The sequence below is a fragment of the Nyctereutes procyonoides genome, unplaced genomic scaffold (genome assembly GCF_905146905.1).
Source record: "Nyctereutes procyonoides isolate TBG_1078 unplaced genomic scaffold, NYPRO_anot_genome, whole genome shotgun sequence".
Lineage (NCBI taxonomy): Eukaryota > Metazoa > Chordata > Mammalia > Carnivora > Canidae > Nyctereutes > Nyctereutes procyonoides.
The window spans coordinates 7,414,784-7,438,659 of NW_026575030.1; the positions used below are offsets into that span (position 1 = coordinate 7,414,784).

At 42.7% G+C, this 23,876-nt stretch overlaps 1 protein-coding gene across 1 annotated transcript; it reads left to right on the forward strand.

Annotated features, from left to right (window-relative positions):
- Positions 1 to 22,449: 22,449 nt before the first annotated feature.
- Positions 22,450 to 22,803, forward strand: LOC129503895 (60S ribosomal protein L31-like). The gene has a single exon (XM_055316364.1). It carries the CDS (start codon positions 22,450 to 22,452, stop codon positions 22,801 to 22,803), a length of 354 nt encoding a protein of 117 aa, XP_055172339.1.
- The last annotated feature ends 1,073 nt before the right edge of the window (positions 22,804 to 23,876 follow it).

The window sequence follows — 23,876 nt, forward strand, 5'->3', positions numbered from 1 at the left end:
AACACAGTGCAGGGCACCACACTACATGAGGGAAAACAGCTCCCCCAAGACCACACAGCAAGGGAGCCCCATTGCTGGGTTTAAATCCCCATCCACTGATGTCAAAGCCCTTCACCACTATGTCTAGGCCAGAGATCTTTGGCATTATCTCGACTTGTTTTACAGAGGAGGAGCCCAAGACCTTGAGAAGGAAAATTGGGTGCCTGTTCCATCTCACAGTCTGTCGATGACAAAATCGAGTCTCTATCACTTGGGAGCAATTGAAAATAAGACACAGTTTGCAGATGGTATGAGTCTGGGAAGCCAGGGAAGGAGCAAACACTGCCTCAGAGCAGCCATTTGCTCTCCCAGGCCCTCTGAGGGTTTTCCACTGTGTTCTGTGTGCTCCTGAGCCCCCTGCTTTCCCGGCCTGCATGCATGCCAGCCTGTTTGTACTAGAACAGCACGTTCCCATGAACTCCGGAAAGCCGTAAGCACTGCCAATTCACCCCAAGCGGCGTTCCAAGCTGGCCTGGGGACTTGTCAGTCAGTGATCAATTTGCCCGTCACCGTCATCGGAGCCTTTAGGAGATTAGCCAGCCTGGGACAGGTGGATCTGGTTTCCAAGCTAGGATCCACGGTGACTCCTCGGAGCCTTGCTGGAGGGTGGGCCCTGGGAGGGGAGAAGCTACTGCAGGCCCCAAAGCCCCAACAAATCCTACCCCCAGCTGGGGAGGGCACCAGACAGTCAGACACCCTGGCTGAACCGATTTGGCACACTCACGAACAGCTAATGTTGCTTCTCATTTTCTACGGTGCATCTTGAGAAGCCGTGGGCCTAAGCCTTCCTGGGTGGCAGTGTGGGCACTGGGAGCTAAGAGGTTTGCTATCCTTGTTAAGCACTCAGGAAGTAGGAATAGCATGGCTTCATCCTGCATTTAGAGCCCATTTTTCCAAAAGAGCTTTCGTACCACTTCCGTTCCAGAGATGCTCTGCTCGAAAGCACTGCAAGTATATTTGAGAAAGGCTTTGGCCAATGTGGCAGGCAAGACCCAGAGGAGAAATGAGTGCCTGTGGGTCAGGCCATGCGGGGGCCAAGTGGACACAGAGTCTGCCTTTCTAGGCTCCTGATTCAGACCTCTTCTTCCTCTTGCAGTGCTCTTCTTAGGAAAGCTTCCCCTCTTCTGTATGATTATGTGGACACCCTGACTGAAACTCTACAGTGGCTCCTCCTGGCCTACATGATTGAGTGCAAACTCCTACGAGGGCATACGAGTGCTCTGTGGCCTTTTCCCCAACTTCCAATTCCCTGAACATACTAGGGCACTAAGCACCTCTATACTTTTGCATAAGCTATTCCTTCTTTTTGGCATGCATTCATTCCTTTCCCTTAGCCACCTGGAGAACTCCTATTCATTCTTTAAAACCTCACCCAGGCATTAGCTCCTCCCTGCATTTCCTTGAGGCATGCTTCCTCTGGATCACTTCCTAACTTTGTACATCTGTTAGTTTAAAGCCCACATGCATAGAGGTCTCTCTCCCATTCATTAGGCTGAAAGACTATTCTTATGCTAACATTTGGAACCCAAAGCATGGCACAGTGCCTGACACGTAACACATACTAAATAACAGCTTGCATCCTTGGCCTGTAAAGAGGATTCCATTGGCACGAATCTTCTGAGGAGTTTGGCCCAGGAACTGGGGAAGGGAAATACTCTATCATACATCTCTACTTATGACCCAAGAGGCTTAACATGGCATTGTTGCAGGGATGACAGGCTGGGACAGAGGCTGACTCCTGACAACTTGGAAGGCTTCTCTGACACTCATTCCTGAGCTCTGAGATTACAAATGGCATCCCTTATGGTGTAGGCTAAGTCCTGGTTGCAGAGCCTATCCCCTAGCTGTGTCTGTCTCAGGCCACGCTTGGCACAATATTGCTGCAGGTACACATCACACGTTGTGGCACCAGTGGATGACCAGCCTTCATGGCATTCACTTCCAGGCTGACCTACTTCCTCCTTCCTCCTCACCTTGGAATCACTACCCATTTCTGAGATACCTTCAGTTCTGCTCCCTGATTTACCCTACCTATTGACAACCACTACCAGTTTCTACTCATGATTTCCATTCTTGTCTTTCTTTCAAACCTATCTCTTTCTAGGCCATGCAATTACAGACAGTTCATGATCTTCTTAAAGGTACAGTCCCAGGATAGACCTCTGCCAGTAGTACAGGCTAGGCTGGCCCACCCTCTGTATTTTCTCATCCCAGGGCAGCTTGGGCTGGGCATGATCCAATCCAGCAAAGGGTTTAAAAACCATGCCCTAACTCTAAACTGAGGGACTCCACTGCTATTACTTATAGCCTTGGAGACTTGAACCCCAGCTCGGCCTTCCTCAAGCTCTCTTGCCCATGGATTAGTAAAGCAAAACACCCCATTTGGGGTCTGGGTGTCTCAGATGTTTCCTGCTGCCCAGGGAAGATTTCCAGCCTGGGCGAAGGTCCACCAAGTCTGAGAAATTTGTCTGAATCCATCAAAGTCATATTGGGACATAAAACTCAAAACCTCTCTCCCCAGCAGGAAGGCTCCACTCTGCCAAGACACCAGCATGCCCTGCCATCAGCAATAATTGCCGACAAGAATGGAAGAACCATGTGAGATAAAAAAAAGGTTTTAAATTGTTCAGCCACCCCAAATCGTCTGTAGTCATGATACGGTTGTTGGTTAGAGGTGGGGAAGGAGACCTACCTCTCTGAGATTTACCTGCCTACACCAACCTAGTTCTAGAATTCTTGTTATCTGTTCAGCCACTCCATGCTGTGCCTGGTATTCCTTTCCCAGCCTCACTAAAATTAACCCCTTTGTGTCCTTGGCCAATCTACAAAGGGGAGCCATTAAACAGTAAAAGGACATCAGAGAAACAAATGGAAGAGAAGAATTGTTTATATTTTGAGCTCCCAGGAGAACTATTCCAAAATACTGTAGAATTATCTTGAAATATTTTATTTTATTTTTTAAAGACTTTATTTCTTTATTGGGAGAAAGAAAGAGCATGAGCAAGGGGCAGAGGCAGAAGGAGAGGGAAAGGCAGGTTCCCCGCTGAGCAGGGAGCTCCATGTGGGGCTTGATCCCAGGACCCCAGGTTCATGACCTGAGCTGAAGGCAGACACTTAACCAGCTGAGCCACCCAGGTGCCCCTGTCTTGAACCATTTTAAGTGACTCAAAACATTGTTGAAAGGCATCTCTTTCTTTGAAAAGATATGGGCACCAGGGGCATGGATATTAAATAAACATCACTCAGAAAGAGGAAAGCCCACCTGAAAATGTCATTGATCCTGCCTTGTGGGCCACCAGGGCTGGATGCTGGGGATCAGGGCATGGGATGGAAAGAAGTAGAAACAAAAGCCCATTTGACAAAGTCAGAGTCCATCAGGGAAGACAAACAAGAATGTATGAAAAAGCCAAAAATTACAAGGTATAAGCAGGCATTTTAGAGTTCAACTGTCAGCACTCCTAACAAGTCTCATGAAAGGTGAGACATTCCTGGGAGGACTGGGCCCCGAGCTCAGAAGGATCCAGCTGGGTGGGGAAGAGAGGGCCCCAGTACAAGCTATGGGATCAACCTGACAGGCTGAAGAGGGCTGCCAGAGAAGGCACTCAATGAGATTATTCTGGTTTCCCTCTCTCATCCTGCTGGGGTGTTTGCATGGGGACTTCTCCTATGACCAGGCTAACCCCTGCGCTTTACCTCATCTATTAGTTGATATGTTTTGGTTGAATTAATCAACAAATGGGTGAAGGGGCAGACTTCTGAATGGTGAGTACGAGTTAAGTGGGAACAGGAGGAAAGATGCCCTTGGCAGAGGAACCCTCAGTGTAAAGGCCCAGAGGTTGGTGAGGCAGGAATATTCCAGGTGGGACCTAGGAGGGTCAGGACTGGGGGGGCTGGGCAAGGGCCTCATCCTCGAAGGCCGTATAGGCTTTGTTATATATTTTAGTCCCTTCCAGGAAATACAGAAATATTTGCTTTGTTTTTATTTAGTTTACTATCTGTCTACCAATGCCAGCAAGAAGGTGGGATTTCCAAGTTGGTTTTGGTGGTTGAGGGAGCAGGGAGCAGACAAGGATACCCCTCTCTGAGCACAAATCCCAAGCAGCTCCAGAGTTTTGGCATTGGTGTCGGTATGTGCCTCTGCATGATGCTCCAGATGTAAAGCTGGTGTGTTCAGGAGGACACACCATCAGGAGTGGGGCTCAGGGCCTGGTTTTCAGTCCCTGGTTCCCTCTGTGGTCTTTCTTCATAGGAGGTAGGATAATGTGTTTGGTCTCAGGGCACCCCCATACACAGGGTAACTCTTGGCTATACTCAATGCTAAAGTTCTCTCTACAATTCTCCAGGCAGGGGGTGATGCCTGTTGGGGCTCCAGTGTAGGCTCACAGACTTGCTGTCCAGTTTGGCACTGATTTGCAATCTGCGAGTTAATGGCTGCTCAGGCTGCTGGCAGCTGGTTGAGTGAGAAGTGACTCTAAGATAAGAGAACCCCTCTCCAGTATTTACAACTGGGCTGTGAGAGTCCAGACAGCCTTCCTCTGCCTCAGCCAGGTCTGGAGGGGAGGAGCCATCAGCGAGTGGGTGGCCCAGGGTCCTGGGATGAGGGAGGACATCCCAGCCAAAGGAAGAAAGCACTCTGGGTTGGGAGTCCAAAGGCCTGGGTTCTCCTCCTGGCTCCCACTTGAACAAGCGGCATGATTCTGGGCAAATTATTTCCTCTCTCTGAGCCCTTTTTGCTATGAAGTAGAGACAATAACTTCAGCCTTGCTCTCGGCTTCAAATATCAGAAGGATCAAATGAGATGGCATCTGTGAAGGGGCAATGTAAGAGTTTAAAGCTCCATGCAAATGTGCTGGAGAATAAAGACAGACGGGGAAGGCTCCCTCTGAGGGGCTCTCCTGATGACTGCGCACACGGCACAGGGCGGCTCACCAGGGTTTCGGGAATTACACATTTTAGTGATTACCGCTTAGGCTAATGGATACTAAGATACGTATGATAAAAACCTATGATTGGTGGCCTTTATTGTTTAGATATGGTTAAGGTACAAATGTGAATGAAAATATTTTAAGTGCTGATGTGGCAAATGTCCCAAACGCCTGCAGTTTAGGGAACGTGGGCTGGGGGCAGAGCTAGGTCTTTACATCTTCATTTTTATTTAATCTTTCATCTTCTGGTGGAGGCATCACTACCCCCATTCCCTGGCCAGATGGAACTCCACCTTTGCCAGCAACGTGGTGATATGAGCAAACAGGCTTGGAGAAGGAAATACCTTGGCCGGATTCAGCAGCTGGTGTTCAGGAGTCGCACCCAGCTCCTCAAACCCCAGAGTGTGGGCTCTTCCCACTACACCCAATGACCCTTTTCTTCCTGAGAAGCATCTGCCCCAGGGGCATGTTCCTGATGGACTCTTACAGGTGCTCTCTTACGTAATCTTTCAGGCAACCTCAGGAGGTGGGCAGGGGCACTGCTATTACAATGACTCCACAGATATGGGAGATTCTAGAAAAGAAAGAAAGGAAAGAGAAAAAGAGTTCACACAGACAGCAAACCTAGGCCTCAGAGGCAGATCACATAACTCTAAGGTCATTCCCAATTCATCAATTTTGGTTCTTTGGAGCTTTATTCATGTTGCTGGTTTCCCTCCTAGAAGCATGGGGAGGATCTCAAAATTAAAAGAGCAGAAAAGGCAGACACATTTAAGTCATTCCTTCTGGAAAAACAAATAAATAAAACCCTTTGAAATAAAGTCAAGTTCTGGGGGAATGACTGAAGGTGGGAGATAGTCTTTATTTTATTGTATTTTTAAGACTTTATTTATTTATTCATGAGAGACACAGAGAGAGGGGCAGAGACATAGGCAGAGGGAGAAGCACGCTCCCTCTGGGGAGCCCCATGCAGGACTCGATCCCAGGATCTCAGGATCACAACCTGTGCTGAAGGCAGACACTCAACCATTGAGGCACCCAGGTGCTCCGGGAGATAGTCTTTAAACTGGATGCTATTAAAGGGAAACATCTCCCCACTTGGTAGAACCCCAAGCCAAAGGGAGCAGAGTGTGGTGACTGGCAGTGCGCCCTGGCACAGAGCTGAGAACCAGAAGAGTGGAGCCCACAGGCGAATCCTGCATCATCTGTGGGCAGCTCACTGCAGGACCGGGACAGTTTCATGCATCCTGCACCTTGTTATTCACATCCTAAGAATAGGTTTACTAATCCCACCAGGAGATAAGAAAAGTGATCCCTTGATTAAGACTTTCTGTATTCCCGGCTTTATTTTTCTTCACAGTTCTCATAAACGCCTGACATATTACATAGTGAGTTTTCAACATCTCTTTCCACAAAGCAAGGAGCCTGAGGGCCAAGATTTGGCTCTGCCTTAGGCCTAGCACCCGGATCAATGGCATCATGATAGATATTCTGTAAACATTTGTTGAAGGCCAGAAGGAATGGGGAAGGAAGGAACACTTGCCCTATATGCCTCATCAGGAAGGGATTACATCTCTTGCTTGCTTATGCATCTCAACACCTAGCACAGAGCCTCTACGTAATAAGCTCTCAACAAGTGTCCATTAAATGGAGGCAAGATAGGGGAAGGCATTCTGTAAACAGCAAGGGACCACAAGCACTAAAATGAAAGCTATACAACAACACGAGCGATATCCCACCACATAGCCCTCCCCAAGAGCAAAGGGAAATTGCAGCTGCCCACTCAATCCACTTGGTTGCAACGCTGACTTCAATCAACCCACTGGTTATCTTAAGGATGACTAGCACGGAATCCCTTAGTAAGAGTCACTTCTAAGGATGCATTCAGCTTCCAAATCAATTGGAGACACAGACAGACTCCAAGCTAAAGGCCAAATTACAAAGGTGAACCCGGACCCCAAGGCCTGCCAAGAGTAGAACCAGCAAGGGCCCATTAGGTCTCTAGAATGATCTCTGTGCTAATAATCTAAGCTACCATTAGTGACGGAAAGTAGAGAATTTTTTCAAATGCTAGAATGCATATGATTTTTATCTTGACATTATCCCTGTAATCACTCGGTCCTGATTAAAGACTTCTGCCCTCAAAGATGGATGGGCTCAAACGCTAAATACATGGTAATCTTTCACCTCTTAAATGCTGCTCTCCCAACACATTCTTCCACGCACTTCCATTTAAAGACCAACAATTGCCTCTCTTCAACTATTTGTCTTTCTTCAACTATGTGAAAAATACCAGAGTTGGGTTGGAGGGGAATGGTAAAAAATAATAATAATTCTAGCAACCTCCATTCTTCCTGACTAAGGAAGTTAACTAAGCAGTTAAGAGGCCTGTTACAATTTTTTTGCAATCAAGAGTCAAATATTTGAAAAAATGCCAAAACACGTTGGTGCTTGTTTTACCATAAATACGCAAGGCAAGATAGTCATCAGAAAGGAAACGTCAGGGTATCATTCGCTTTGTTCCTCTCACATCTGGCTAATGCCAAACGGCTGGCATTCCCAGGGTACCCCTGCAGCATCTGGTTCCCCGAGTTCCCTTGCCATCCTAACCCAGGTGTCATCTCTCTCAGCTGACAGTCCCTCAATGGTCTAACACACTTTCAAATCTTTTTGGGCTACCTCTGATCTCAGGCTCCTGTTTAAAAGCAAAGTGACCGGGCCATGTGTACTCACAAAGAACATTTGTGATGGATGTGGGTTGGGAGGTTTTCTCCCCCCACTGGGAGCAAATCTTGAACTTCAACAGCCATCACCTTACCAGCAGCATCGTAAGGAGCTCCAGCCAACAGCAAATATCTTCGTGTAAATCTAGATGTTCCTCTTTCTAGTCGGCTTAAAGCAAGACAACTCTTACCTCAAGAAGCTTGATGTTCAAGGCTCCCCACAGTCCACCTCCAGGCTCACAGCTGACATTTCTCCAAAGAGAACCTACCTGCTAATCATGTCCTGATGTCACCCGCTCTTCCTAAATACTCCGTTAAGTCTTCTGCCTCCGTGCCCTTGCTCCTGCTGTCCCTGCTCCCTGAAATGTCCGCCTCTGTGTCTACTTGTCAGGGCTCTGCTTGTTCACTGAAGCCCTCATAAAGGACATCATCTGCCCCAAGTGTTCCCCAGAAAGCCCGGTCAGAGGCAATTGGGCCCCATTCCTTCACTCCTGGCTCCTCTAGTGTGCTCAGGATGTGGGGCTCGTGTGAGAAGTACCAGGCTGAGTGTCTGTCTGTTCTCCCCCAACTGTGAGCTATAAGAGGCTGAAGATGGTGCTTTGTTCCTGACACCCCAGCACCTGGCACAGGGCCTAGCACACAGCACAGCTTGCGTTTGCTAGTTCAACCTGAATTCTGCTCTTGGTCCTAATTCTGCCCCTTAGAGCCTCAGGAAGAAGATATGTTTCCTATTTCACCAGAAAGCCTCACGACCTTCCTTTCCAAACACAACTCTCCCACTTTCTTCTACCTCTCCCCGTCCACATCATTTCTGATGGGGCAGGGGATGTAGATAGACCTGGATTCAAATCCAGGCTTCCTAGCAACTTGTTAGTCATGTAACTTTATTAAGACCTCAGCTGGTCTGCGCTGGAGCTTCCCTCACTGTGAAATGTCTCCAGCACCTCAGAGATTTTTAGCACCTGTGAGCCTCCACCCCTTCCCTCTTCTCTCACACCTAGGGGTGTCCTGTTCAGCCAGTGTCCTCCCAATGGTACCTGGCGCTCCCAAGGTGGCCAGGAAATTGGTAGGGCAGTCAGTTTTCATGTCCCTTGGCGGTTGCGTTGCACTGTTAGCAAGTCCTATTAGCTCAGGGAGAACTTGAGGTTTTAATCAAATGCTGCCATAAAGGGTTGACAAATAAAGCTCACCAGCACTCAGCTGCCATTAAATGTTAGCACTAGATGATGCCTTCTGAGTCAGGGGACTGACAATTCTAATAAAAGGCAAATATGGAGGGATAAATGTATCTTGTAGATAGCCCCAACTCACTCTGGCAGCGTGGGTATGGCCACTCCCTCTGGAGAGCAGCAGATGTGGCTTCCAGATCAGCCTCTAAGTGATGAGCTTATAGCTCCAAATCAGGTTACTTTGCCTCTCTGGGCCTCCATATGTTAAGAGCCCCTGTCTATCTGAGGGTTAATACATGTAAAGCACTTAGTAGGGTGCCTGACAGATAGAGAGGGGCTAGCAAATAAGGCCATCGTGAAAAGTGAGACAGGCTCGGTACAAGTGCTTAGAAGACACAGGAAGCCTTGTCATTGTGCCTTTCTGTCCTGAACTCTCAGCAATGGCCTCACAGAGTGCCCAAGCCAGACACCTAGACCATTTCTGACTTGTTTCTCTCTGGCTTGGCTCTGTCTCCCCTTTCCCTACTCCAAATGCCTTCAAGTCTTATTGGTTCTACCTCCCTAAGATCTTTCTAGGTTGCCTCCTTCTGTCAAGTCCACTGATACCACCTGGGTTCAAAACCAGAACACTTTTCACTGGGACAATGAGCAGGGTCAGCGGACAACTCATCATTGGTCAAAAGTCAACACAGGTATTGCTTCCTCTTCATAGTCTCCTGGTCCTGTCCAATACTCCCACAGCTCCTCCTTCTTCCCCTTAATGGCCATTATCACAACTTGTGCTTTTCTATTAACTTCTGGTGCCGGATTTATCTTTTCCACTAGACCAGAAGACTAAAGAATCAGAGACTCTGTTCTGCTCTCATCATCATTCATCCCCAGCACCTGGCACAGTGTCCCAGGTAGGTACTAAATAAAGCTCGTGGATGAATGAGTGAACGAATGAATGAACACTGTACAAGCCCTCCCTACCCTGCAATCAGAGTGAACTTTTTAAAAACAATTCTGATCATGTCGATCTCTTCTGTGCTTCCCCATAGTGATTAGGATGTATTCCAAAATGCTTTGGCCCTATCAAATACACGCTGCCTGCCCAGGACCATCTCTCTCCCTCACCCTCCCCTGTGTTTTATGCAATGTGCTCACCACACTGAACACCTGGTACACCCCAAACAACTCTGCTGTCTTTGTACATGGGACTTCTTTCTTTGGACCACACTGCATTCCCCTCCCCCACTGCGACCCCCACACCAAAACTGGCTCCATTCTAGCAGTCTAAATCCTCTTGGTCCTTCAAGATCTTCCTATACACAGTCTCCATTCAGAGGATTAATCCATTACTGCTTTTACCTTTAAGACAATTTTCATTTCAACTGTATATTCCCTACCCTCTATTTACAGGAGTGAAAAATCCTCACGTATCCTGTGATTTAGTCATTGAAATTAAGTGACTTGTCTAAGCCTTTCCTTTTTATTTTTTTACTTTGAGATCGTTAACAAGTGATGTGACATTAGTTTCAGGTGTACAACACAATGATTCAACATCTCTGTATGTTATGCTATGCTCACAAATGTAGCTACCATCTGTTACCATACAATACTATTACAACATCATTGACTATATTCCCTATGCTGTGCCTTTTATTTCCAATCCATATAAATAAATAAATAAATAAATAAATAAATAAATAAAATGATATGATACAATGTTATACGTCAATCTTATGCCAAAACTGGAATAAAATAAAGCATTTCAATTTTTAAAAAAATTTTTGAAACATTCTGAGCCCCTTCCTCTAGGAGACTTCCCTGCCCATCCAACCTGGTCTAGGGGGCCATCCTTTGAGCCTACAAGTGCCCTGTGGTTTCTTCTTTCAGAGCCCTTTGTCTGCTTAGTATTCCTCTCCCCCATTAATCCACAAACTTCCCAAGGAGAAACACCATATATTATTCATGTTAGTGTCCTTAGCACCTTCCACAAGACTTGTCTTGGAAGAGGCATTCAGTACTTTTGCAGAGGAGGGTGAGGGGGTGTTTGAATAAGTGAAACCACCATTCCAGAGGAACAAGGCCATCAGGATAGTAGCAATTATAGAGCACTCAGAATTGAGTGAGACAGCAAATTGGGGTTTCCTGGGCGTCCAGGAACCTGCTGGGGCATTAAACACTGTGCACTGGTGTTGGGGCTACTATGGGAAGTGAGAGACAGGACCTTGGATATCACACAGCTTGCCTTCTCATGTGAGAGAGACATACAAACACTGAACAAATGACCAAATAGACAAACCTAAGATAATTAATAAATTATGGTGAGAGTTTTGAAGAAAGCAAACAAGAGAATCTGAATTATATGGTCCTCTCCAAATAGTGATATTTAGATTAGGAAGACGAGAAGGAGCTCCTGTAAGATGGTCTCTGGACTTCTCATTTCTCATTTCATCTCAGATTTCTTACCTATAAATGACAGATGAGAAGACCCAATACAATCATGTTCTCGTGGCAAACACAGTAGAGGCCCATAGTTGGGGTTAGATACCAGGTTTGGTGTTGGGGAGCAGAGCTCAGGACACAGAGAATGAGCTCAAGGGTATGCAAGGAAGAGCTATGCAACTCTGGCAGCTTTACCAATTTTCCAAGACTGTCTCCATATGCTCTTCCATATGCAAATGCATTTTACATCTGATATATAGATATATTTTATATATGATATATTCATGCAGGCATAGACATAGGAATACAAACACATAGGTACAAATAAAGATACACACACATAAAGATACACATAGGACACATGAGATCAAATACAATGAATATCTACATGTATATATCCTATAATCCAAATAGATGGTTTTAAATATTTGTGTGTTTGTTTGTTTGTTGCCTATTCAATAATGACAACCCCAACGGTGGAGACTTTTGTTTTACAGCCGTCTTTAAGGCAAATATACATGGAGAGGACCCATACACTTTACCCTTTAGAAAAGGACCCTGGGGGATCCCTGGGTGGCGCAGCGGTTTGGCGCCTGCCTTTGGCCCAGGGCGCGATCCTGGAGACCCGGGATCGAATCCCACGTCGGGCTCCCGGTGCATGGAGCCTGCTTCTCCCTCTGCCTGTGTCTCTGCCTCTCTCTCTCTGTGTGTGGCTATCATAAATAAATAAAAATTAAAAAAAAATGAAAAGGACCCTGGTTTTTGGAAATGAGAGTCTTGGTTGTTTTGATCAGGAAGCCCAGAATAGTTGGCTTCCACCTTGATCCTTGGGAACTAGCAGCCAGCTGCTATCTGGTCACTAGGTATCATGTCCTCATTAACAACTGCTCTAATGACATTGAAGGTCACAGAGTGGCTGCCTCGATTATCTTGCTCATACAAAGAGACCAAGAGCTATGTTTTGCTAAATAATTGGGAAAATGTGGAATGCTCCCTTGGTGCTTCCTAAAATGTTTGCATCTATTAGCTTATGCCTAATATTCCCAAAGTCCCAGGTATCCTTAATTATAGGATCTAGAGAACTCATATGGACAACACCCTCCTCTACTGTTTTCCCAACTTTCATCTACACAGTAAAGAATGTGCTTTTCCTTATCCAAACCACCAGCAGGATAATCCCATTCTACATTTTGCTGATTGGTCTGCAAACATAATCTTCAGTGGCAAAAATCTTGAAGGGTTGCCTCAAGATTTGAGTATTCAATCAGTCTAAAGAATTTCTTTTGGCAACAATACTTAGGCTTGGTCAGAACTCGTGGGGCTGTGGTTGGCTCTGTGTCTCTGAGGCTGGGTATACCCGACGGTGTGGTTAAATACTATTGGCACTGAAGTTGGCCATGGGGTCTGTCTGAGGAAATTATGCTGATGTGATTTTGAAGAAAGTTTAAAGGAAATGGTACTATTTCTCCTGAAGAACAGAAGACTGAAGAGCAATTAGATTTCTGTTTCCAAGTTCAACAGTGTCTGTAACACTGAGCACAGCACAGAACATACCACAGGATCCTGCAGTTGCCTTTTCACCATTGGGATGGGAGCCTGTGGAAAGCACAGCAATATTCCTTCACCTCTATACCCCTGATGCACCTACACATAGTGGATGTTCAAAGTATGTGTGCCAACTTTTGAATTCATGAATGAACAGAAGAAATTATATTCTATTTTCATTAGAAACTTAACAGGAGGACATGTGCTCAAGCTAAACAGTGATTTCTGGTGTATATTTGGAACAGTTCCTGGACCACCCAAATGACAGCAAAGTGAAGATAGAAAATGTAAGTAGGTTTACTAGAAAAGTTGAAGACATTCTATCTTTGAAAGTATTTTAAAATTCTTAATCATTGATAATGGATGCTTAAATTTACTTATCTTCATGTAGATAGGGAACTGAATATGTCAAGTTTTCCCAAAGTTTTAGTCTCCAGTTAGCATAGTTTTAAATAAACCCCATGATTATATGAATCCATATTTGAGAATATTTTAGTCTTTAATTCTTCCTAAAGCACCACTGAATATAAGACAAGTTCTTGATGGTATAAGACACCATTTAGCCTACAACAGCAGGCATTCAGCACATGAGCCTGAACACTCTCACAAGGTGCCAAAGGCAGACATTACCAATCAATCATGACACTCTCAATGAGTTCAGGCAGTGTCTCAAAGTCCTCAACCACTTCCAAATCATCAGTGTTCCCACATGAGAAGAAACCAATTTGCCATTTCAGATTTAGTAATTCTCTACCCTAAGCTTTTCGAAAAAGGATTTGTTTGCCCCACCCCCACCCCCACCCAGTGATATGAAGTCTATGAACTAACTTTACTAAAATGTTAAGGGAAAGGGGAGGGATTTTTCAGACTCTCTACTCTTGAAATCAGTGATGGAACAAACATTTCCTGGGAATCTCCCAAGGCAGACACTGCATCTGGCATGGGGAACAGCAGTGTACAAGACAGGCAGGGCTCCTGTCCCCAAGGTACTTTCATTCTAGAATGCAAAGTAAGTAATAGACATGCAGACAATAGACACATTTTACAATTTCAGGCTCTTTGAAGTAATATGAATAAAATAAAGGAGGGCTATGAAATAGAAGGTGGAGGTAGAGTGTGTTGTTGCTTTAGTAAGAGCATGAATAAAGGGTTACGGAGGAAATGACAGAAAAAAAAAGACTAGAAGAATTTCTAAGCAAAAAAAGAAGAGAGCACAGTCAAAATTCCTGAGAACAAACTTTGAATGTTTAAAGAGATAACAGAGGGCCAGTGCAGCCAATGAGAGTGGAATTTGGTGGGAGGTGAGGTCAGAGAGGTGAGTAAAGGTCAGATCAAACAGGGCTTGTGGACCTACATGTGAATTTTATTCTGTCTTCTTTTCAGTGTTTTCAGCACAGGAATAATGTGACATAATTTGCACTTCAGAAAAATCGCTCTGGTTGCTAAGTGATTGGTAGGCTTTGGGGCTGAGGGAGAATGAAGCCAAAAGAAATGGAAGGAACCTATTGTTTTGGTCAGAGCAAAGAAAGATGGTGGCTGTTATGGGCTGAGCTGTGTCCCCCCAAATTCATGTTAAAGCTCTAACCTGAAGTACCTCTGAATGTGACTGTATGTGGAAATAGGGTCTTTAAAGAGGTAATTAAAGTAAAGTGGAGTCATTGGGGGCAGATCCTAAACCAATGTGGCTGATGACTTCATAAGAAAAGAAGATTAGAACACAGAAAGGTATAGAAAGAAGACCATGTAAAGACACAGGGAGAAGATGGCTATCTACTACCAAGGAGAGGGGCCTCAGAAGAAACCAACCCTGCTGGCACCTTGATCTTGGATTTCTATATCTAGTACTGTAAGACAATACCTTTCTGTTGCTTAAGCCACCCAGTCTGTGGTGCTTTGTTATGGCAACTCTAGCATACTAATATAGTAGTTTAGATTAGGGTTGTGGATGAGAAGTGGTAGTTAGGTCCAAGATACATTTTGGAGGAGAACTGACAATTCTTATTAATGAATCAGATGTGGAATGTGAAGGAAAGAGTAATAATGAAGGCTACTCCTAGATTTGAAGCCTGAACATTTGAGAGGGGGGGCAGTCCTGGTGCCATTACAGAGATGGAGGAGAAAACCAGAATTCTGTTTGGACTAAGTTAGGCTGAGATTTGTCTTAGGTTCAGAAAATGTCAAATAAATCTCATGTGTTCCATATTTAAACAGTCCCACAGGATACAAGTTACCCTCCCTCTGCCACTAAAGATTTCCCAAAAGAAATGATGTTGACAAAGCATCATTTTAACTAAGACATGACAGAAAGCTCTCAATTTCATAAGCTGCCCATTTTATTATTGTTAGGATAATTGCTAGGAAGTTAAAGTTATTCCTTTGGTATAGTAGAAATTGGCCTCTTTGTAAATTCCATCCATCAGATTTCATCCAACCACCAGACAAAACAGAACAAATCTATTCTCTCACTTAATGGCTTCTAGTAATTACACATTTGGTAATTAGGACCAATCCTCCTACAGAAAATAAGAAGAGATGAGTGAAGTGTTTTCAAAGCTACTGAAATAATGGAGACGTTCCAGGCCAAGATCCAGAAGAAAAATGGAAATCTAGAGACATAATTTTGATAGGGGCTGTATTTCCCGTGAGAGCAGATGTTGACTCTGGATGCAGGGTAGTGAGGCTAAGCAGTACTCTCCCAGTTTTTAGCCTCATGGGGCTAAAGGGGCAAGAGTTAAATCCAGAGCCAGCCAAGGGGGAATGATGGAGAGGTAATAAATCCCCATATTTTACATTGTAATCCTAAAGGACTATATCCTAAAAATAAAGGTGAATCAAAATAAACCTGTCCTTACATGGACAGCCTCATGTCACCTGAATGGACTCTGAGACTTTAAGGGCCATTTAGGCTGTGAAGCTGGGTTAAGGTGACCACTGACTGCTAGTTCCCCTGGTTTCTTTCAGCACTAACAGAAAAACACTTGCTAGAGAAATATATCATCTCTGGTTCCACCACTCTTTCCACAAAAAAATTTTTAGTACAATGTTGAAAACACAATCAAAAGAAAAGTAGGTCTACAAAGATATAAGGCAAAAAAGATCAGTAATAAATAGAAATAACAGAAGATAGAATTAGATCCATAAGGTGTCCAGTTATTGAACTTATTAGATAAAAGCCTTTCAACAACAATGCCTTTGGTGTTCAGGAAGATAAAAAGAGAATTAAAAATTACATCACAGGACTGAAAACATACGAAATAATGTAAAATGGAATGGGAGTTCTATAACTATAACTGCAAAACCACATAATAAAACCCCAAATGATAGGTTTAATAGCCAAATAGTTCACTGGAGTCCTAGAAGGAGAAAAGAGAGAAAGGGGCAGAAGCAATATTTAAAGACAAAAATGGTTGAGAATTTTATGAAACTGGTGAAAAAAAAACTGACAGATTTAAGAAATTTTAAACATTTTATTTATTTATTTATTTATTTATTTATTTATTTATTTATTTGAGAGAGAGTGCACACAAGCTGAGGGAGGGGCAGAAGGACAAGTAGACTGTTTGGTGAGCACAGAGCCCAACATGGGGCTCTATCCCAGGACCCTGAGATCACAACCTGAGCAGAAATCAGGAGTTGGATGCTTAACCAACTGGGCCACTGACGCACCCCAAAAGTTTAAAAATTTAAAGACTGTCTTCATGTTCTCTGTAAGTTTCTCTTCACACACAATAACCCTACTGCCTTCCCTACATGGCACTGTATCCCAATTCTTCATCTCTGAGCACTGGCACATCTGCATTCCTCCTCAAATTGCCAAAATCTATGAAGAACTTATCAAACTCAACACGAAAAGAACAAATAATCCAATCAAGAAATGGGCAGAAAATTTAAATAGACATTTCTCCAAAGAAGACATACTAATGGAATCACCTGGGTGACTCAGTTGGTTAAGCATCTGACTTTAGCTCAGGTCATGATCCTGGGCTCCTGGGATCGAGCCCCACATCGGGCTCCCTGCTCGGTGGGAAGCCTGCTTCTCCCTCTCCCTCCGCCTGCTGCTCCCCCTGCTTGTGCTCTCTCTGTCTCAAATAAATAATACAATCTTTTAAAAAAAAGACATACAAATGGCCAACAGACACATAAAAACATGCTCAACATCACTCAGCAACAGGGAAATACAAATCAAAACCACAGTGAGATTACCACCTCACACCAGTCAGAATGACTAAAATTAAAAAGTCAGGAATGGACAGAAGTTGGTGAGGATGCAGAGAAAGGGGACCATTTTACACTGTTGATGGGAATGTAAGCTGATACTGCCACTCTGGAAGACAGTAAGGAGTTTCCTCAAATAGTTGAAAGTAGAGCTACCCTACAACTCAGGAATTATACTACTAGATATTTACCCTAAAGATACAAATGTAATGATCCAAAGGGGCACCTGAACCCCAATGCTTATAGCAGCGATGTCCACAATAGCCAAACTATGGAAAGATCCCAGATGTCCATCAACAAATGAATGTATAAAGAAGATGTGGTATATGTATACAATGGAATACTACTCAGTCATCAAAAGAAATGAAATCTTACCACTTGCAACAATGTAGTTGGAACTAGAGGGTATTATGCTAAACAAAATAAGTCAATCAGAGGAAGACAATTATATGATCTCACTGATATGTGGAATTTAAGAAACAAAACAGAGGATCACAGAGGAAGAGAGGGAAAAATAAAGCTGATGAAATCAGAGAGGATGACAAACCATAAAAGACTCTGAACTCTAGGAAAAAACATGAGGGTCGCTGGAAGGGAGGTGGGGGGGGATGGTATAACTGCATGATGGATATGAAGGAAGTCACTTGATGGAATGAGTACTGGATGTTATATAAGACTGATGAGGGAAGCCTGGGTGGCTCAGCAGTTGAGTATCTGCCTTTGGTTCAGGGCATGATCCTGGAGTCCCAGGATTGAGTCCCACGTCAGGCTCCCTGCATGGAGCCTGCTTCTCCCTCTGCCTATGTCTCTGCCTCTGTGTGTGTGTGTCTGTCATGAATAAATTAATAAAATCTTTTTAAAAAAAGATGAATCATTGAACTCTACCTCTGAAACTAATAATACGTTTTATGTTAATTAATTTAAATTTAAAAAAATAAAATGAAAAAATGCTAGCTACACTAAAATCCACTGTTTCAGATGCAGTGATCAAACACAGGATGATCAATTCTCCCCTAACAGGAACTACAAACTAACATTAAGGCAATCTAAGTTTGCAACTAGATTGTTTTTATAGTGTCATCTCTGTTTTCTATACTTCTCTTCAGGTTTAACATTTTGTCCCATATGCTTTGCTGAAATTAGAATCTTCTAACTTTGCAATGAGATTAGTTTGGTGTGACATATTCCTAGTGAACCTAAACAGATGGCAAGAAGTTATCATATGATTTTCAAAATGCCCACAAACCACTTATTTAGCAACATGTTCTAGAATTAACTGAGTCAATGCAGTCTACTAGTACAAAGTGTCTTGAAATATTCTTGCCTCATTAACAAAAATAAGTATATCATTTGACCACCTCAAATATTTTCAAAACTTTTCAAGTATTACTGACAGTGACATAACTCTCATCTGCAGGTTCTTATTACATGCTGGGATACAATTTGGAGCCGAGGCACCCCAAATCAACTATAAGGACTAGAGGCTCTCATACGGACTCACCACTGACATTGTACCCACATCCTGTTTCTTCTCCATGCTTGAGCTGTATTTATCAAGCAGCCACAGAGAATAAGAGCACCAATAAATGAGTCATCCTTACATCCCCTTTGGAACATAGTAAAAATGATTTCCTCTGCCTGAGACATCCCCCACTCCCAGTGCCAGCCCCCTCCATGTCCTGGCTAATTCACAGTCATCAGTGTAAATGCAGCACATATACCTCATCTTTTGTCCAATTAGCTTCTTCAACTTCTCAATCTAGGTTAGAAACTTCTCTCTGCAGTGATATGACCTCCGTGTCTTCTCTACATCACAGCATTTATAAATCTGACTTCTTTTTTAAATATTTTATTCATTTATTCATAAGAGACATAGAGAAAGAGGCAGAGACATAGGCAGAGGGAGATGCAGCCTCTCTTGGGGATCCCGATGAGGGACTCAATTCCAGAACCCCGGGATCACGTCCTAAGCCAAAGGCAAATGCTCCACCACTGAGCCATCCAGGAGTCCCTATAAATCTGACTTCTAATCATTCTTCTTCTGTTTGTATTCTTAGCTGAACTGCATGCAATGTGAAGGAAGGGACCAGTTCTTGGGGGTGTGCTGTATGTGCCAGTATATAATTACATACTGCCTGGTATATGTGACCATTGGGAAATTGGTTTTTGAACTACTGTTGAAAACGTTAGAAGCTGGATGGCAGCTAAAACTGAGGAAGGATGAGACACAATCGGGGGTGCGTACAAAGACAGTTTGCAATTCCAGGGTGAAGACAGAGATTCCTTTTCCTTGACTGAAAGCTCTGGAAGACCTGAATGAGAGCAGAATCCATCCAATTTTAAGGACCCAAGAAATAATCTTTGAAATGCCTGATGACTTAGTCACAAGGATGTTAACAAATTGTTACTTCGAATGTTAATATTTATCTAATGTCATACTATTTTACTAATCATGTAATTTCTATGTATGTTTCTACATAATGATAGAATAATAACCAATTTGATTTATTCATATGGAAAAACAATTTTAATAATTATATTCAACAGTGAACATTGAAAATGATTCAAGTATCCAGCACAAAGGGATCAGTTAATCAAAGCATATCGATACAACAGAATAGTACCTATATGCAAACATTTAAAAATATTACCTAATGGGGAGTGCAGGATTGAGCAAAATGGGTGAAGGGGAATGGGAAGTACTGGCTTCCTGTTATGGAATGAATAAATCAAAGGATGAAAGTTACTGCCTAGGGAATACAGTCAATAATACCATAACAGCATTGTAGGAGCACTGATGGTGGCTGGCTACAGTTGTGTTTAGCATAACATAATATATGGACTTGTCCAATCACTATGTTGTATACCTGAAACTCATGTAACAGTGTGTGCCAACTAGGTTTCAATTTTTTAAAATTATGTAATTGTGTATTTACTGATAGATAAATATTTTCAAAATTTTTTAAAATGGAAAAATATGTCACAAGCTATGAAATAGTACGTATAATATAAAATGGTATATGAAATTAAAATGACATGTAGCTTTATGAAGGGGTTACAGGTGATCGAAATTTTTTCTTAATCCACACCTATATTTTCTCAATTTTGTTCAATGAACATATGATATTTTGCAGAAAGAGAAAAATCTAAGGAGAAACTAAGCAATTTTTAAAAGGTCAGTGTCTAATCTATCTTCCTATATACTGGGTTATTATGAGACACAAATGAGATAAATATGCATGAAAGCACAATGAAAACTAAAATATGTTTTTGAAGCATTGTTATTAACATTATGAATATGATGAATAATAGTTTTGGAGATTTGGTCTGGAGGTGGGGTGGGGTGGGGAGGAAACAAAGCCTATAGTACAAAGGTTGGTGTGTCCGAGGTGGTGAGGGGTTCCCGGATTCCCCACACAGTGTTAAGAACGGAACTGCAGCCACATAGAGGATCCCAGCTTCTGCTGTGCTGACCCATCTCCCTGCACCACCTCTGGGCCAGCAGCCACGCCCGTGTTCCCAGCCAGTCTGCAGACAGAACCTTTTGTGGTTCTGTCGACCCACCTCTTCTTTGTCAATACTGACTTCATCTTCAAAGGCTAATCCTTTGGATTTGTTTAAAGATGTAGAGCTTTTAAAATCTGAGCCAGCTTTAGAGAACAGTCGCCTCCCTTTCCTGGATAGGCTGAGTCCCCACTCATTTACGCCAGGGGAAATTTACGCATCTCTTCTCACCAGCTCGCCTAGGTCCTTGCTAATTCCCTAATCATATTGAATTATTTGGAGTTTACTGTGTCATCCCTGGTCACCTACAGATTCCCTCACTTCATTACTCCTTGGCCAAACTGTCTTTGGAAGGCTCCTGTGACAGATTTATATTCTGAGCAACAGACAGGAATGTGTTTCTCTGCTTTTCCTTTGCTTGTACCACATAAACATGTCCCAGGACACTCCCAGGCAGGAGCCGCTGGTCAGACCTTGTTCATAGAGGGGCTCCCAGAGAGGAATCTTCTGAAAGGGGAGGTCACTGGCAAGGGGATGGGATTACCCACCAAGGGCCTGATGCATGAAAGGTGTGTTTAAATTTCAATGTGCGTCCTGAAAACCGAACTATTTGTTTTGTAGAAACATCTAAGACTTAAATGCATGTATTGGAGTTACTGGTGTCTAAAAGAAGCTACTTCAACTTTTGGGTTTCAAACAATACCTTCCTATATGTGCTGGCACACTTTAGCTAAACTTATCAAATAGAGATTGCACATCATTGATTAGTAGTTTGGTAGAAATACATTTAATAGAAATATGTATATTATAAAGAGTATACGATATTGACACTGGTGTTATTATTGCTCTTGTGTTTTTCTTGCACTGCAGCATGGAATGAGACAAGGTTTTCACCCTGAAGAGTTAGAGTCTATCAGGAAATGTGGGTATACAAATAAACAAATAAATGTTACCCCATGACTGGTACATCATAGAATTATAAATAAAGCATTGTAGAACTGCAGACAAAGCAGTAACTAAGTAATTTGATAACACTGAAAAGACTTTTGCTCAGATGGGAAACACTTGTAATGGATCTTAAAGTATGTATAAATGGAGTCAGCCCAGAAAAGGAGAAGACCTCCCAGAAGGAGGAAAAATCATGAGGAAAGGCATGGAGGTATAAAGAGGCAGGATTTATTTGAGAAATACTGAAAAGTTTGGCTCATCAAAGACAGAAGACAATCAACAGTAGTGTTTTGCAAACTGGACGGTTTGTGTAACTGGACTATTTTTTTAGATCAATGGTTCTGGCATTTGTGGGAGAGGTGTGTGGGTAGATAAAATAGACTGGTAGATGGAAGAACAATCAGGAGATGGTCACAGGATAGTGACTATAAGAACTTAAACTGAAGCCAAACTGTGGGAATGGAAATTGGGTCAAATTCAAGCCAAGTTTACACATACTGGACAGAATTTAGGGTTAATTAGAAGCAAGGGTGTGCAATAAAGGAGTCTATGATGCCTTAGAATATAGGGTAAATAGAAAAGGAAAGTACATTTACTGGCTACCCCCTGTACCCTATTCATTATAACTGAACTCAAGAATACAAGAGATGAGGATGGTTTGAGGTTAAGGTAGTGTGTAAAAGTATAGTTGTATTAACTTGGAGGCACCTCATACTGGCAGTTCTTGCTTTGTGTGATAGTAAAGGACTATAAAAAAGACTGGGCAAGCTGCATTCACACAAATACTAACAATCTAGGAAATCAATTACAATTGTTTTGTGACTTTTAAAAATTTTTTCGTGAAACTATTAGAAACTCTTCTTGTAGGCTATAAACATATAGGAAATGAGAAAATAGGAAAACTCACATTTATTTAATATATTGTAACTTACTCAACTAGGGCCCAGCAGAATGATTCCCGCAAAGAAGGGTGGTGAGAAGAAGAAGGGCCATTCTGCCATCAATGAGGTAGTGACCAGAGAATACACCATCAACATTCACAAACCTATCCATGGAGTGGGTTTCAAGAAGCGTGCCCCTCGGGCACTCAAAAAGATTCGGAAATTTGCCATGAAGGAGATGGGAACTCCAGATGTGCGCGTTGACACCAGGCTGAACAAAGCTGTCTGGGCCAAAGGAATAAGGAATGTTCCATATCATATCCATGTGCAGTTATCCAGAAAACGTAAGGAGGATGAAGATTCACCAAACAAGCTCTACATGCTGGTTACCTACTTACCTGTCACCGCTTTCAAAAATCTATAGACTGTTAATGTGGATGAGAACTAATCACTGATTGTCAAATAAAGGTATAAAACTGCAAGAAAAAAAATTGTAACTTAAAACATTTGAAGGGAATTAAAGTATCTTACCTGACAGGAAAAAAAAAAGAGTGATTGCCTTCTTCTACTTATATAACTTGATATAAAGGTAGTCTTTTTTTTTTCTAAGCTTTGGTCAATTTTCATAGTCCCTTCTAAGTTTGGGTCAGCTTCTAACACTTTATCCTTGGTGCTTTCAATTCTGTGAAATATCTCTGAAAGTTCCTTCAGTGTGAAGTTCCTTGCTGGCGTCACTTTTCCCGGACATCATCTTATTTTTTGTGATAACCATTTTCCTCATTTATGTCAGTAAGTTTGTCTTCACTAAGTTCCTCGGGCCACACACCTAGGTTTCCCTATAAGCAGCAGTGGAACATGCCTCCTGTCAGCTATTTTGTCCACTTACATTTCATTCATGTTTTACTCAAGTATTGTCATATTTTAGAGGTGCTTTTTTTTGCTTCATTTTTATCTTTGCTGGCAATTTCTGCTTTTGATTATCTATTTTGTAAAATACCATGCAGGTTTATCACTGGGAGACAAGGAGGTGACACAACTACATGTTTTGCTGTCTGTGCATAAACTGAATAATAGATATGCCATGATGGCAGACTTTAAAATATATGATGTGCATTTCTAATCATGATACATATCTGTATTTTTGGACTTAAGAGCTAACTGTGAAGTTTACACAATCATTCATAATTCACAGATCATGATAAGCAAAGCTTGAGCCATCTTTTTGGGGCTGGTGTTATTTAACTAAACTATGGAAACAGAAACTTATATATATTGGAGGCATGCAAAGAGAGGACTACTTGTAGCCATCCAAGTGACACAAATAATTGTTATGTGTTTGGGAGCAAAGAAAAAGTTTTAGGAAGCGTGGGTGCATCACTAATGTCAAATACTGACCTCCAGGGAGGTAAAAGGAATGAATCTCACTTTGTCCATTGAGAACTTTAAAGACTAAGTTATGAGGCAAAGATCTAACTGTAATAGATTTCAAGAAAAGCA